At 49.5% G+C, this 15,979-nt stretch overlaps 1 protein-coding gene across 1 annotated transcript in view; it reads right to left on the reverse strand.

The window, feature by feature from the left end:
• CROCC2 (ciliary rootlet coiled-coil, rootletin family member 2) overlaps positions 1-15,979 on the reverse strand; it is a 42,679-nt gene that overhangs the window by 1,377 nt on the left and 25,323 nt on the right. The window contains exons 14-19 of the mRNA XM_081815282.1: positions 9,833-9,939; positions 7,462-7,655; positions 3,816-3,943; positions 3,152-3,321; positions 2,425-2,601; positions 548-739 (exon numbers count right to left, since the gene is read on the reverse strand). Coding sequence (XP_081671408.1) covers positions 548-739; positions 2,425-2,601; positions 3,152-3,321; positions 3,816-3,943; positions 7,462-7,655; positions 9,833-9,939 — 968 coding nt within the window. The remainder of the gene's footprint in view (positions 1-547; positions 740-2,424; positions 2,602-3,151; positions 3,322-3,815; positions 3,944-7,461; positions 7,656-9,832; positions 9,940-15,979) is intronic.

A 15,979-nucleotide genomic window follows, 5' to 3' on the forward strand; every position in this document is an offset into this window, starting at 1 on the left:
CAGCTGGTTGTCTGAGGCAGCCTCAGTGTGGCGGTGGGCCTATACCTATGGGGGTCTCTCCCATCCCTCATCCCTCGGGGATGCCTCTCTCCTGGCTCGGCTTGGGACTCTCTGTGGATGTCCTTCCCAGGGAGGATCTGCCTTGGGCACAATGCTGGCCTTTCCAGGTTGGGTTTCTCCTTTGGGAGAGTCTAATGGGCCAGCCCCAAGAGGCCTCACACACATTTCTTGCAGTTCCATTTGACCAAGTGCAGCTCAGGTGCACAGACAGGCAGGGCTGGGTGTCTATGGGCTGGCCAGGGCCCAGGTCTGGGTCTGCGCTTCTCTGCTGCTGGCTCACCTGTGGCCCCAGGCCCTCCTCCGTCGGCTCTTCCTGGACGAGTCTGCTGCTGGGGAGCAGGGACTGGCTCTCACAGCCCCACCCACCCCCAGCTTTGGTTCATTGGGTTTTTCCTTCCCATTAAGACAGTGTTTCCTCCCAGCAGACCTGGACATTCCCTGGGGGAAATTCAGGCTAAGGGGGGCTAGGACAGAGGGGGCTGTGTACCTGGGACCAGGTAGGAAGGTGCATCTGGGGGTGGCCCTGCTGGGTGCTCAGTGCCTTGCTTGGGCCCACAGGGCTCACCTCGGCTTGCTCATGCTGGCTCTGGGCCTTCTGCTGCACCTGTTCCAGCTCCTGCATGGACCTGGAGAGCTCTTCCCTCAGCAGCCTCCCCTCTGCTTCTTTCAGTGACAGGGCCTGGTGGGATTGGGGGGGTGGTGCTTGTGAGGATCAAGGGCCTCTTTAAGGAGAGGCTAAAGCCTTTGCCAGGATGTGGTGTGTTCCTTATTCCACACCCCTGCTTGGGGAGGAGCGTCACCCCAGAGGCAGCCCTTGTCCTGAGTGGGGTCGATGGGGCCTTTTCACTCTGTCTGACATGGCCCAACTTCCGTGCGTATGCTCAGTCAGCTCTCCACACACTGGGTGGCTGATCAGGTGGATGGATAGTCAGACACAGAGATGGATGGTGGCTATGGATGGACAGATGAGTGTGTGGATAGAAGGAAGGATGTTTAAGTGAATGGATAGACAGATGGTCAAGAGAATGGTTAGACGGATGGTCATATGAATGTGTGAATAGATAGTTGGGTGTATGGATAGTTGGATGGATGTTTAAGCAAATTGATGGATAGATGTATGGTTAGGTGTGTGAATGGAAAATCAGGTATGTGGATAGATGGCCATGTATGTAGGACATCTGCTGGGTGTATAGATAGAAGGATGGCAAGTCAGGTGAATGGATGGATGATGGACAGATGAATGGAGGGACAGTCAAGTGCATGGATGGATAGACGGGTGGATGGATTGGTAGATGGGTGGGTGGGTGGGTAGATGGATTGATGGATGGATGGGTGGGTGGGTGGATGGATGGGTGGATGGATGGATGGATGGATGGATGGATTGGTGGATGGATGGATTGGTGGATGGATGGATGGATGGATTGGGGGGTGGATGGGTGGATGGATTAGGGGTGGATGGGTGGATGGATTAGTGGATGGATGCTCAGTGCCTTGCTTGGGACATGTCAGACAGAGTGAAAAGGCCCCATCGACCCCACTCGACACAATGGATTGGTGGGGGGATGGATGGATTGATGGATGAGTGGATGGAAGGATGGATGGATAGATGGATGGATGGATTGGTGGATGGATGGATGGATGGATTGGTGGATGAATGGATAGATGAATTGGTGGATGGATGGATGGATGGATGGATGGATGGATGGATGGGGGATAGATGAATTGGTAGATAAATGGATGGATGAATGGATTGGTAGGTGGATGGATGGATGGATTGGTGGGTGGATGGGTGGATGAATTAGTGGATGGATGGATGGATGGATGGATGGATGGATGGATGAATGGATTGGTGGATGAATGGATGGGTGGATGGATTGGTGGATGGATGGATTGGTGGATGGATGGATGGATTAGTGGGTGGATGGATGAATTAGTGGATGGATGGATGGATGGATAGATGGACGGATGGATGGATGGATTGGTGCGTGGATGGGTGGATGGATGGATTGGTGCGTGGATGGGTGGATGGATGGATTGGTGCGTGGATGGGTGGATGGATGGATGGATTGGTGGGTGGATGGGTGGATGGATGGATGGATTGGTGGGTGGATGGATTGGTGGGTGGATGGGTGGATAGATGGATTGATGAATGAATGGATGGATGAATTGGTGGATGAATGGATGAATGGATGGATGGATGGATGGGTTGCTGGATGGATGTCTGTCCCCCAGAACTTCTGTGGAAGACCAAAGCTGCAGTAGCAGTGACCTAGAAAGGTTGCCCTCATAGCCCTCTTGCTGGGTCAGAGAAGGCATGGTGAAGTGGATGTGAGGGTTCCCTGCTGCCTCATAGTGCCCCATCACCTGTTGCATCTCATGTTCCAGTTGGAGGAGACTCTTGTCCCTCTCGTGCTTCAAGCTCTGGATTTCCTCCTTCAGAGCCTCCCTCTTGGCTACATTCTTTGCTACCAGCTTCTTCTCCTGTTCCAAACAGCGAGCTGCCACTTCCTTCTCCTCTGTCAGAGACAGACTCAGCGTCTCCTGGGCCAATGCAAAGGGATAGGCTGTGTAGGCTGCATAGGTCAGGACATGTGAGACCAGCAGGTCCTAAGTGAGACCTGGTTCGTGGGACATCAGGGCAGGACAGGTCCCCAGAGGTTGTCTACCCCAGTCAGCCATATACCACTTGTCTTACCCAGTGACACCAAAGCAAGAGCTGGGTCTCACCATCTGCCCTCCCACTTTTATGTAGTGGTTCATAAACCTCTCCTGAGCCTCCACATTCGTAAGATGTATAATATGTCAAGCAAGACCTTCAGGGAAAGCTCCCTCCAGCTACTGGCCCTCAGACTGCAGCCAGGTCAGCCTGCCCAAGGCCTGGCCTCTTCTGCACACACGTTCCAGGCTCTGGATGGCCCAGGCTCACTTGAACTAGGAAGAGTCCTCCTCTGGCCTAGCCACAGCATGGCTGGGGCACCTCTGTCTCCTGGCTGGTCTCTTAGGCCTCCACCCTTAAGTGTCTGCTGCATTTTGGGACGTGGTGGACTCCGGGGAAGTGACCAGGCAACTGGGTGGCCCAACGGAAGCAGACCTTCTCCCTCTGGAGCCGAGCCAGGTCCTCGTGGTGGGCCAGCGCCTGGCTCTCCAGGGCCAGCTGCATCTCCCGCTCCTGCTGTACCACTTGCCGCTGAAGCCGCCCCACGTCCCACTGTAGCTTTGTCTCCTGGACCTCCCAGGTACTTTTCAGCTGCTGCATTTCCACTGTGAAGTGACAGGTGCATCAGGGACTGGCCATAGGCCCCCCCAGCATAGAACCCCTGTGGCCCTTACAAACTCCCTGTGGAGTGCCGGGCCCACAGAGGGACAGCCACCTGCTCTGAGGGGGCTGTCAGAGCCGGGGGGACAAAGCACTCCGTGCCCCACTGCAGTGTGTGTGTCCTAAGTTCTCACCTTGTACTGGCTATGGCCAGGCGCCCAAGGCAGGGTGGGCTGAACAGGGAGCACAGGGGAGGGGCAGGGAGCCAGCATGCTGATCCTGTGGCTGCAGCCCAGTTTTGCGCCTGGGCCCAGCATTGGAAGCAGGCAGGACGGATGCCCATCCCTCCCAGACAATAGTGGCAGGAACCGTTCAGCCCCGTGAGCTCTCGGCCTGTGTTCATGCTCCTTCGGGGGACTGGGGAGCAGGGGCAGCACATCTGGGGGTCGAGATCCACTGAAGGGGGGAGAGGAGCCAAGAGAGTCCGCCTGAGGAGCACCTTGCAGGGCCTGCCGAGCAAGCCGCACGCTCTGGGCCTCTCCCTCCAGCTGTTCCCGCTGGTCCTGTAGCTGCCTCAACAGCTGGTGGGTCTCAAAGAGGCTGCTCTCCAGAGAGTCCCTCTCGGCCCTGCAGAGAGTCATCAGACAGTGGGGCCCGTCACCTGGGCGGTCCTGCTGTTGAGGGGTGGTGCAGAGCGCAGTTGCTAGACAGTGGGACGGTGCCTGCCAAGGCCAGGCTCATCAATCAGAAGATAAACAGAATGAACATCTCATTCATTTTAAATCTCTAAAACCAAAGTGGGCCCTGCACAGATTCATCTTTCAGATGGATTAAAGAGCTAAATGAAACAAAACAAACAGCAAATAAACAACTCAGAACTATAAAAGCAGTAGAGGGGCGTCTGGGTGGCTCAGTCGGTTAAGCATCTGACTCTTGATTTCAGCTCAGGTCATGATCTCAGGGTCGTGAGATCGAGTCCTGTGTTGGGCTCCATGCAGGGCGTGAAGCCTGTTTAAGATTCTCTCTCTCCCTCTGCTTCTCCCCCTCTTTCCCCACCCCCGTGAGCATGCTCCCTCTCTCTCTAAAAAAAGAAATAGTCGAGGAAAACACAGAACGGTATTTTAAAATCTTCTTAAGACACAAAAGCCAGAAGACAAAAATAAAGAGGCCAGCAGATCTAAATACACTTAAAGGCGGGGGAATGGTTGGGCAGAAAAGATTGCATAAACCAGTTTAAATGACAAGGGACAGACTTGAAGAAAAAAATCTGCACTAAAAAGACAAAGAATTAATATCCACCATATGGGAAGAGCTTCTGTCTATCAATGACAGAAAGTCAGCTGATCCTACAGAAAAATGAAAAAAAAAAAAAAAGACTGTTATTCACAAAGAAAACACACAGGGAGAATGAACATATAAAGCTTACTCAACCTTACTAGGGCTCAAGGAGATTCAAATTACAACCATGAGGTGTTATTGACTATGTATCAGATTGACAAAACTTTAAACAATGGTAATATTCTATGTGGGCAAGGATGTGGGGACCATTTTCTTTGTGGAGAGGAGGCTGGGAAATTTCAAAATTTAAAGTGTGCCTATCTTCGAGCCCGCAGTCCCATTCCCACATGTCAGTTCTCCAGAAATACCCAGGAACCAGCACGCGTGTATAAGATGCTCACTGCAGCTTTCTATAGGGTATTGACTGGACTTGGCTTCCATGCTGATAAACGGCAGCATGTTAGAAATGGTGGTGCATCTAGTGAACTGTTGCCAAGGACAAGGAAACTCTATTCTCTATTCTCTGAGCAAAAGGGCACACGTAGCCTGATTCCGCTGTGCTAAGCTGCCTCCGGGTCAGGAAGTACCTGGAAAGGTACAGCAGCATTCCTCTCTGGAGAGGCTGATAAAGGGGCTTGAAGTCGTTGTCAGCCGTCAACCGGCCAACCAGCGTGTCCTAACCGTTACTAGGCTCTGCCCTGTGCTGGGCGGCGTAGGGTGAAGAAAGGAACCGGCCAAACAACACACATGCAAACACCACAAACACTCAAACAGAAACACACGAACACACAAACAGCAAACACACAACCCCACCCAAGTCAATGGGTCAGGGAGGGCGTGGGCCATGCAGGACCTTGCTGACCCTGACCCTGACGGCCCTCCACCCCGGCCCCCTGCACACCGCTGGCACCTTTGTTGGGGGGGGTAGGGAGGGCACATTGACAACTTCCAGGGCTCCCTGATGCCTGCGGAGCCCAGAAACTTCACTTCTCTGATATCCAGTCTCTATCCTTGTCAGCACCCCACCTGTTCCCCACTCCCCGCATCTGTGTGAGCACCCCCTCTGTGGGGAATGCTCTCCCCAACACCTTGAACCCACCTCCTCCCAGATATCTCCCCTCTGGGAGAAGTGGTCTCTGCCGCTCAGACACCAGAATTTTCACCTCAAAGCCTGGGAATCGGAGGGTGTGTCCAGTCTGTCCACCCCCGGGAGCCCCGAGCAGCTCAGCCTCCTGCAGCAGAGGCCCAGCGTGACCAGCCAGGGTGCGGGCAGGGGGCAGGCAGGGACTCCACCCAGCTCTCTGGCTGGTGAGGGAGCCAGCACCCTGTGAACTGAGAGCGTGTCCCTGGGGCTGCAGCCCCGTCGGGGCCTGGCTGTGGGGGCTGCAGGACCCTGAGCCCTGGGCCCTCCCTCACCATCATCCAGCCTGCTGCGGGAGAAGCAATATACAGCAGGACTTCTGGTACTTGCTCGTTGTCAACATTACCTCGGAGCTCACCGAAACTGCCGTGATCAGACCCTCCAGCCCCACTGAGCCAGCCAGATAAACACACAGTGTGTGTGCCAAGTATATGTGGTTTGACGAGTCCCCAGCAGCCTTGTCAGCAGAAGCTCAGACTGCTCACTGTGAAGTGCTGTTTAACGAGCAGCTGGCTCTGTCTGGGGGCCACTGGGCTGCCATGTGCAGAGGCCCTGGGCCCAGAGGTCAGGTCTGAGCCTGGAGAGAGGATCCTGGGCTGCTGAGGCATCTGCCGGTGATCTGGGCAGCAGATGTTGGCAGGTGACAGGGGCCTCTACCCCCACTCTTCTGAGTACCTGTGGGGCTTGGGAGGGGGTAACAGGCAGGGACCCTCTGCTCCTGCTGACCCAGAGTAGGCTTCGTTAGGTTTTCTGTTCCAATTTCTCTGTCAGCTTTCATTTGCAAAAGGTTTGTCTGTGAGGATGTTTAAGGACCTGGGACTTGAAGGGTTCTCGTGACTCCCAGATTCTGGAATTCCAGGAGGAAACCTTTCTAAAAAATACTTCGATGTTCTCAAGAGAGCCTACAAGTTTGGGGGCAGAAAGCCACCAGCTTTTGGATTTCCACAGAGACCTTGGGACCAGCTCAGCTCACCGGGCAATAGCATACAGGCACCGTGTTCTTGCCTCCAAGTGCCTATTTCATGTCTTCTGGAAGGGGCCCCTGAAGGTCTTTGAAGCTCACCCTGCCCTCAACCTCATGGTTCCCTGGGGCTGACACTGTCCCTGGCTTCAGGGATGGGCCCGTGACTCCAGCCTGCCAATCTAGGCCCTGCAAATCCCAGGACTGGTTCAGGGCCTTCAAAGGGCTCACGATGGCCAATGGTAGCAGCTCTTGGGCTTTGTGGGGAGAAGGGCAGTACGTCCAATGGAGGAGGGAGCCTGGAGTGGCCATTGACCATTTGCCACCTCTCACCCTGAGCCTGCCTGAGAACAAAATCCCCTGAGTTAAGTAAAACTGAGCAGGGAGAGACAGGATTCTGATAGCACTGTGGGAGCACCTGGATCCAGCCTTGCCTGAAGCCATGTGTACCTGAACTTCTTAGATCCATGAGCAAGACATCCTATGCCTTCTTTCTGCTAGTCTGAACTGGGTTCCTGGTTACTTGCAATCTGGCCAGTGTAGCCGCCTTGCTCAGGAGCGCCATCCCAGGGCTCTCACTACATTCACTTCTAGATGCTCCTCCTATCCAGGCACTGAGTTTGCCCCTCACTCACAGCCTCTCTCCCACGTAGACAGAATCGCTCCACCCTACAGTCGCTGAGTAAGTGCCTGCCCCCTGCCCCACTCCAGGCTCTTCCAGGCTGAGGCCATGTGGACACAACCTGCTGGTAGGGCCCCAGGTACCTGAGGTCAGTTGCCTCCTCAGCTGTGAGCTGGACCTGCCTCTCCAGGGCCTCCTGTTTGGCCAGCAGCTGGGTCCGCTCCTCAGACAAAGCCTCCTTCTCCTGCAGGGCCCTCTGCAGAGTGTCCATCTGGGCCTCCTGGTCCTGCAGGCTCTGGGCCAGCTGTTCTTCCAAGGCCTGTTTCTTGCATGTGACCTGGGGGTGGGGTGGGGAAGGGACAGTCTGGCAGAGTGGGAGGGTGAGGGGCCTTTCAAGAGAAAAGAAGCAATTTTGTGCAGAATGACGTGGAGGAAAAGATGGGGAGGAGAGTGAACAGAAGACAGACTGGACCTCAGAAGTGCCCATGTGTGTTTTCACAGCAGAGGGGCATCCACTCCCGCAGCCGTGTTGGAGAAGTCCCTGAACCGAGCATTCCCAGGGAAGAGCCAGCCGCTAGTCTAAATGATAACCTTGGTTGGCCCACAAGTGTCCAGGGGGCAGGAAATATCACACAGCAATGGCAGTAGAAGGTGGCAGAGGACCAGACTGTTGCGGACAAACACTTCCATCGAGAATATCACAAGAATCTAGACAGAATATGACACAGGGATCTGTACAAGGCCTCAGAGAGCTGCCAAGGCAGTGGGGACAAAAGGAGCCAAGACCTAGACGGAGGGACTCAGAGGAATAAGCCCACCACTTGGCATCTCTTCTCTCTTCAGAATTTGCTGACCTTGAAGTTTTGGCTGAGAAACTGAGAAGCCGAGGAGCGTTTCTGACAGTGCTATGGCCTCAGGGGAACAAAAACTCAAGTTCAGAGCCATCATAGCAGAGGGACCCTAACAAACACCCCAGCTTTTAGTTGCATTCACCACAGGGCTTTGCCCTGGTAGTGGTACTGAATTGGAAATAGATCATCCCTCATAAAAGCTGAAGCTCAGGTTTGAATCACTTCAACCAGGGACTATGGTGATCATTCACTGCCCACCAGAACCCAAAGTAAGTCTTCTCTGGAAGAAGAATAGCGTCATCAAGATCCTCAAGTTGTTTCTACAGTTTTTAACCTATGATACTTGGCATTTAATCAACATTACCAGGCATACCAGGAGATAGGATCATATGGCAAAAAACACATGTAAGAACATAAAATAAATACCGATGTCTCCCTGCCCTCTTGGATACTCAGGTATTGGAGTCATTGGACACAGAGTTTAAAATAGCTGTAATCCGACATTTGAGAAGATGGACGGCAAGATGTAGAATTTCACAACAGAACTAGAAACTAGAAACAATCTAATTTTAAAAAACAGTAATCAAAATTAATAAATATATGGTTTCAATGCCAGCTTAGAAAGAAGAGAGGACTACTCATCCGGAAGACAGATGAAAGAATGTATTCAGACTGAGTCACGAAGAGAAAAAAGGATGAAAAACACAGAAGAGAGGGTACCAGATACATGTGATGAGGTAAAAAGGCCCAACATTGTACGATCGAAGTTGCAGTAGGAGAGGAGAGGGACTATTGGAACAGATACTGCACAAGAATGTCCCAAATCCAGTAAAATCCATCAAGCCACAGATTTAAAATGAGCCATAATCCTCCAATAGGATAAATACAAAGAAAATGTCACAGAGACAGAGCAAAGTGAAGTTTCTGAATACCAAAGATAAAGAAATACACTTTTTATTTTTTTAATTAATTAATTAATTAATTTTTTTTTTTAAGATTTTATTTATTTGAGAGAGAGAATGAGAGACAGAGAGCACGAGAGGGAAGAGGGTCAGAGGGAGAAGCAGACTCCCTGCCGAGCAGGGAGCCCGATGCGGGACTCGATCCCGGGACTCCAGGATCATGACCTGAGCCGAAGGCAGTCGCTTAACCAACTGAGCCACCCAGGCGCCCCTATTTTTTTTAATTTTTAAAAGATTTATTTACTTATTTTAGAGAGAGAGAGAGTGGGGGAGGGTCAGAGGGAGAAGCAGACTCCCCGCCGAGCAGGGAGCCCGATGCGGGACTCGATCCCGGGACTCCAGGATCATGACCTGAGCCGAAGGCAGTCGCCCAACCAACTGAGCCACCCAGGCACCCCAAGAAATACACTTTTTAAAACCAGAGGGAAAAACACACGTTACCTTAAAATGAGCAACACTAAGACTGACATCTGATTTCCAAGCAGCAACAAAGAAAGTCAGAAGATGGTGGGATGAATTCATCAAAATGCTGAAGGCAAATAATGGCTATCCTAGTATTCCATAACCTATAAAAAATATTCTTCAAATGTCGAGACCAGAACTTTCTGCTTCTGATAATGGTGAAGGAGCTGGTTGAAGACCAACCCTCCCACTGCTGGAGCAGCTGGAAAATCTATGCAGCACACCTGCAACATAACTACCTGTATGAGGGCCCAAGAGGTGCCAAAGCGGCCAAGACCCAAGGAGACGTGGCTGCAGCCGAGCCCGACACTCCACCACAGATTTTCCTTGTGGTATCGGCCAGCTCCTAAGCAGCACAAGGCCCAGAGCCTTCACAGCCAAGCATAAGGCCTTAGCTAAAAGGCTGGGAACTTGACTTAGGGTTTCAGCAGGCTCACGAGACTAGGGAGACCTAACCTGGAGTTCAAAGCTACCAAAGCAGCTGCGGTGTGAGAGGTGAAGAGATCAGAGGGGAGAGGAGACTCAGATTCTGTATTGTTTTTAAAAACGGTACTGATTTTTTAAAGAATATAACTCCAAAGAAGTATAGGGCCAAGGGACTATAATCTGAATGAGAAGTGGCAGCCGAGAATCTGAGAAGTTAGGTGGAACTTCGGGCAGTCTTAACAGAATGGAGAAAACAAAACCTGGAGGTAGGGCTCACCAGAAGCTAGAGGCCCTGGTCAGCACCTGACACGTCCAGTGAGGGGCCCGGGAGAGCTGTGCTAGACCCTGGAGCACACCAGAAATAGGCTGCTTCTCACAGGAGACTGAAACCCACTTACAAACCAGCTTGAGCTCAGACTGGCTAAAGGTGATCTGCCCCTGCTCTGACTTCCCAAAATCAAAAGCAAATTCCCTCTGGAAAAAGTTGATATCATTCAGAGTCTCAAGTTATCTCTACAAAAACATAAAGTCTTATTCAACAAAATTATTATGCATATCAAGAGGCAAGACCACATGACTGAAAACCAAGAGATAAAAAGACAATAGAAAGAGAACCATTCTGGGATGCAGATGTTGGAGTTATCAGACAAAGACTTGAAAAAGATTATAATTAATAGCTGTGAAGATAAAGCATTTGGCCAGATAACTGAAGTGTGTGTGTGTGTGTGTGTGTGTGCATTGTCAAAGTGACCATTTAAGGCAAAAATATGAATAATATATTGTACAGTTTATAACAGCACATGTAGAAATAAAATATACTGCAACAAGAGCACAAAGGATGGGATGGATACATGTAATACATGTTGTGAAGGTCTTAAATTGTTTTTGAAGTAGTATAATATTTGAATATAAATTATGCATATCATAATTTTAGAGTAATTACTAAAATAATAAGGAAAAGAAGTATAGCTTAGAAATACCAATAGAGAACATAAAGTGGAATACTACATAAATATACAACTAACCCAAAACAAGGTCAGAAACAAGGAATTTAAAAATGTGGTGGTTTTTTTTGAAGATTTTATTTATTTATTTGACAGAGAGAGACACAGCGAGAGAGGGAACACAAGCAGGGAGAGTGGGAGAGGGAGAAGCAGGCTTCCTGCTGAGCAGGGAGCCTGATGCGGGGCTCGATCCCAGGACCCCAGGATCATGACCTGAGCCGAAGGCAGACGCTTAATGACTGAGCCACCAGGCGCCCATAAAAATGTGTTTTTAATGAGACAAATAGAAAACAAGTACCGAAATGGCAGAATAAACCAAGCATATCAACGGTTACATTAAATGTAAATGGTACAAACACTCCAATTACCAAGTAGACTGTCAGAGTAAACATAAAAGAAAGACCCAACCATATGCTTTTTACAAGAAATACACTCTAAATGTATTTTAGAGTGATCTAAATCTATTGAAGGATATACAGTGAAAACACTAAGCATGAGAAAATTAGTGTGTCTCTATCACTATCACTAGATACCAAGGAAAAGAGTGTCACTGGAAAGGAGAGGGGACACTTTATGATGATGAGAAGTCCATGCATCATGAAGACATAAAATACTAAATGTGTGTGCACCTAACAATAGGAATTCAAAACATGAGGCAAAAAAGGACAGGACTAAAGTTTGAAATAGACAATTCCGCAATCACAGATAGAGATTTTAATGCCCTTCCAGCACTAATTGTTAGAACAAGTAGACAAACACAACCAGCCAAGTAAAACCAATAAATAAAACAAGTAAGACAGACAGACAAAGAGCCAGTAAGGACATGGAAGATTTCAACCATGTTGGAACTGATGTTTATAGACCTTACATGCCCCCATTATACCATTGCGTACTCTTCTCACGTGAGCTCCTATAAGCCATAAAACATGCCCTTAGATCCATTCCAATAGCATGGAGTAGGTTTTCTTTTTTTATTATTTTCTTTTTTCTTTTTTAAAGATTTCATTTATTTATTTGAGAAAGAGAGAGACGGCAAGAGATAGCACAATCGGGGTGAGTGGCAGAGGGAGAAGCAGACTCCCCGTGGAGCAGGGAGCCCCATGTGGGGCTCGATCCCAGGACCCCGGGATCGTGATCTGAGCCGAAGGCAGACGCTTCACCAACTGAGCCACCCAAGTGTCCCCTGGAGTATGTTTTCTGAGCACAATGGAATTATATTAAAAATAGGTAACAAATAGGTACTTAGAAAATCCATATGTTTGAGGTTAGGCAATGTACATCAATAACCCACAGGTCAGAAAAGAAGTCACACGGAGAATGAGAAAATAGCTTGATCTGCAGGGTAATGAAGCGTAACAAGCGAAGTCATCAGTGCGCAGAACAGAGACATGAGGCGACAGGAACCCTGAGGAGCCTCCATGTTTAAGAAATTGAACTCATTATCAAAACACTTCTCACAAGGGAAACTCCGGACTGAAATGACTTCACTAGTGAATTCTACCAACATTTAGGGAAGAAATAACATCAATGTTAAAATGCTTTCAGGAAATAAATAAATTTCCCAACTGATTTTATGAGGCCCTGGGTCCAAATCTGACAAAAACATGATGAGAAAAGTAAATCACAGACTGCTAGTCTTCATGAATATAAATGCAAAAATCCTTCACAAAACATTGAATCCAAAAATAAATAAAAAGGCTATTAACCTATGACCAAGTAAGGTTTATCTCGGGTATGCAAAGTTGGTGAAACATTAAAAAATTAACCAATATAATTCATCCCATTAACAAGAAGAAGAACAATGACGTGATCATCTTGATAAAGAAAAAACATTTGAAAAAATTCAAAACCCATCCATGATAAAAACGACCAGGACCCCTCTCAACACGCTAGGAATGAAAGGAACATCCTCAGTGTGATGAGGGGCATCCAGGAAAGGCCCATCGATAACGTCGTACAGAAGCAAAACACTAAATTCCTTCCCGGGGTCGGGGGGAAGGATAGCCACTCTCACAGTCTTTACAACTTTGTTCTAAGGCTCCTTAACGTGCATCAAGAGAAGAACACGTAAGAGTCACCAAGATTGGAAAGAAAACTGTTGCTTTTCACAGAGGCCATGACTATGAACATGGAAAACCCTGGAGCTCACGAGTGAGCTTGGCAAGGTCACGTGACTCAAAGTTCATAGATGAGACTGTACTTCTCTACACTAATAATGAACACTAGGAAAATAAAACAGCAAGGCAATTCACAATATCAAATTTAAGAATCAATTTAATCAAATGGGCAAGACTTTTACACTGAGCACAAAACACAGCTGAGAGAATTAAGAGATATACCACAGCTTCACGGAGGGACACTGCGATGACGCTAAGGTGTCCAGGCTTCTGAAATTGACCTATAAAGTCAACACAATCTCAACCGAGGTTCTAGCAAGCTTTTGGGGGTGGGGGGAATGACAGAAATTCATAAGCTCATTGTGAAATGTACATGGATATGTAAAAAATTTAGAACAGTCAAAACCATTTTGAAAAAGAAGAATAAAGCCATGCCTGGGTGACTTAGTCAGTTAAGTGTCTGCCTTTGGCTCGGGTCATGATCTTGGGGTCTTGGGATCGAGCCCTGCGTCGGGCTCCCTCCTCAGCGGGGATTCTGCTTCTCCCTCTACCCCTCACCCCGACTGTACTCTTTCTTGCTATCTCTCTCTCTCAAATAAATAAATAAAACCTTTAAAAAAAAGAAAGAAAAAGAAGATTGGAGGACTCATGCTACTTAATTTCAAGACTTACTGAGAAGCTACAGTAACCAAGACAGTGTGGTTTTGGGGAAAGAATGAGCAGATTGATTTGCACAGATCAACAATCTGATCTGTGCACATATATGCATATATATGTTCAATTTACTTTCAACAAGTCGCTAAGGTAATTCAGGAGAGAAAGGACAGTCTTTAAAAATCGGTGCTGGGACAGCTGGACATTTGTATGAAAAATAACGGGCTTCAGTTCTTACTTCACACAACACACCTGTGGTTCACACATTTTGGGGCATCAGAATCACCTGGAGGGCTCCTTAAAATCCAGATTTCTGCCACCCATCCTGCAGTTCCTGATTTAGTGGGTTTTGAGCGGGGCGTTTTGAGAATCTGCGTTTCTAACTAGTTCCCAGGTGCTGCTGCTGCTGGCCTAGGGAACACACTTTGAGAACCACTGCCATCCAGAAAAATCAACCTGCAATGATCACAGACCTATCTGTAAGAGTTAGGTGAAAACACAGGAGGGTATTTGCTTGTCCTTGGGCTACACAAAAAATGTCTCAGACAGTATCTAGGAAATCCTAACCATACATTTTTTCAAACTTGGCAAATTGAATTTTACCAAAGTTAAAATTCTCTGTCCACCAAAAACAAAAGTAAGAAAATATATAGGCAAGTCACAAAGGTGAGTAAACTATTCTAAGTACATCCGTCTGACAAAGCCCTCATGTTCAAGATACACGAAGAATTCCTAGATGTCCATAACCAAAATACAAACACCCAATAAAAGTGGGCAAAAGATTTGAACTGACACTTGACAAAATAAGGTATGCAAATTTCCAATGAGCTCATTAAAATGTGCTCAAGATCATTTGCTATCCAGGAAATGCAAATTAAAACCACAATGGTATATAACTTCACACACACAGAGGAATTAAAAAGTAAAAGTGGATGAGGCCAAATGTGGACCAGGCTGAGGAGCCGCTGAAAGCCGCACCCCCCCCGCCCCCCACCGGCTCCTGGCAGTAGATAAACTAACACAATCACTTTGGAAAATCACTTGCCAGTTTCTTATTAAATTCAACGCACACCTACCAAATGGCCACGATTTCCCTCACTATACATGGACGCGACTTGCACACCAGTGTCCAGGACCGTCTTGTGCATCACAACCCAAATGTCCAGCAGCAAGGAAATGGGAAAGCGAATGTGGTTTATTTGTACACGAAATGTTACCATGCAGTTACTATGCAGTCAAAAGCCCCGAGCTCTTGCTGCCTACGGCATGATGACGCCCACCAGCATCATGCTGAGAGAGTGGGTGGGCACAAAACGGCCCTGACTCTCTGGCTCCCTTTACCAGAAGTTCTCGGACAGGTGAAGCCTGTGCATGGGGGGCGGGGCAGCCCCGAGGCCCCGGGGAGACAGTCCCCGTCCCCATGGGTGCCGGCCATGTGGTGCACGCAGTGGTCGCAACTCGTGGAACAGCACGCTGGCTCCTGAGTGTGAATCACATGCAATGAAGGGAGGAGGGAAAGGGACCAGACGAAGCCCGAGAAGTGGAGGACTCCAAGCTGAGTCCCAGAGCAGGGGGCCCCAACGCTGCCGGGGGGCGGGGCAAGACTGCAGGCACAGGGTTCCACGTGGGGCAACAGGCCGGGACTGGAGGAAAGCAAAGTGTTCCAGGGCCACTCCCCACGGAGCCTGCCCTCCTCCGAAGGCCGGGGTCCAGGGAAGGTCGGAGAATGAACGCATGAGCCAACGAGGGAACAGCGAGTACGGAGGTGGTCCAGGGAGGTGAGAAACAGGACAAAGGAGGAAGCAGTGAAGCGCCTGACCCCCGAGTGTGTGGAAGTCATGGGGCGGAGGCCTTCGATCCTCTGACGGGGGCACTGGGACAGGCCCCACATACCGTTCTCTGCTTATCCCTCCCCCTGTCTCCTACCCCCCACCGCTGGGAGGCCAGTGTCAAGGCGGGCTCTGAATCTAGCCACGTTGGTTGGCGGTCAGCCTTGCTGGCAGACAGCACTGGTGCTGACGTCCTGAGCCAGCGTGACTTCTAAAGGTGACCCGTGGCCTTCCACACCCCGGAGAGACGGGGCGGCCCTGCTGGGTGGGAGTGGGAGCCAAAAGCCCTGCGGACACCTCACCTGGCCCATCTGCTCCTGCAGCTGGTCCCACTGCTGCTGGAACCGGGCCGCCTG

This window comes from Leptonychotes weddellii, chromosome 3, assembly GCF_054177405.1.
Source record: "Leptonychotes weddellii isolate Sample4059 chromosome 3, ASM5417740v2, whole genome shotgun sequence".
In the NCBI taxonomy this organism is placed as follows: Eukaryota; Metazoa; Chordata; class Mammalia; order Carnivora; family Phocidae; genus Leptonychotes; species Leptonychotes weddellii.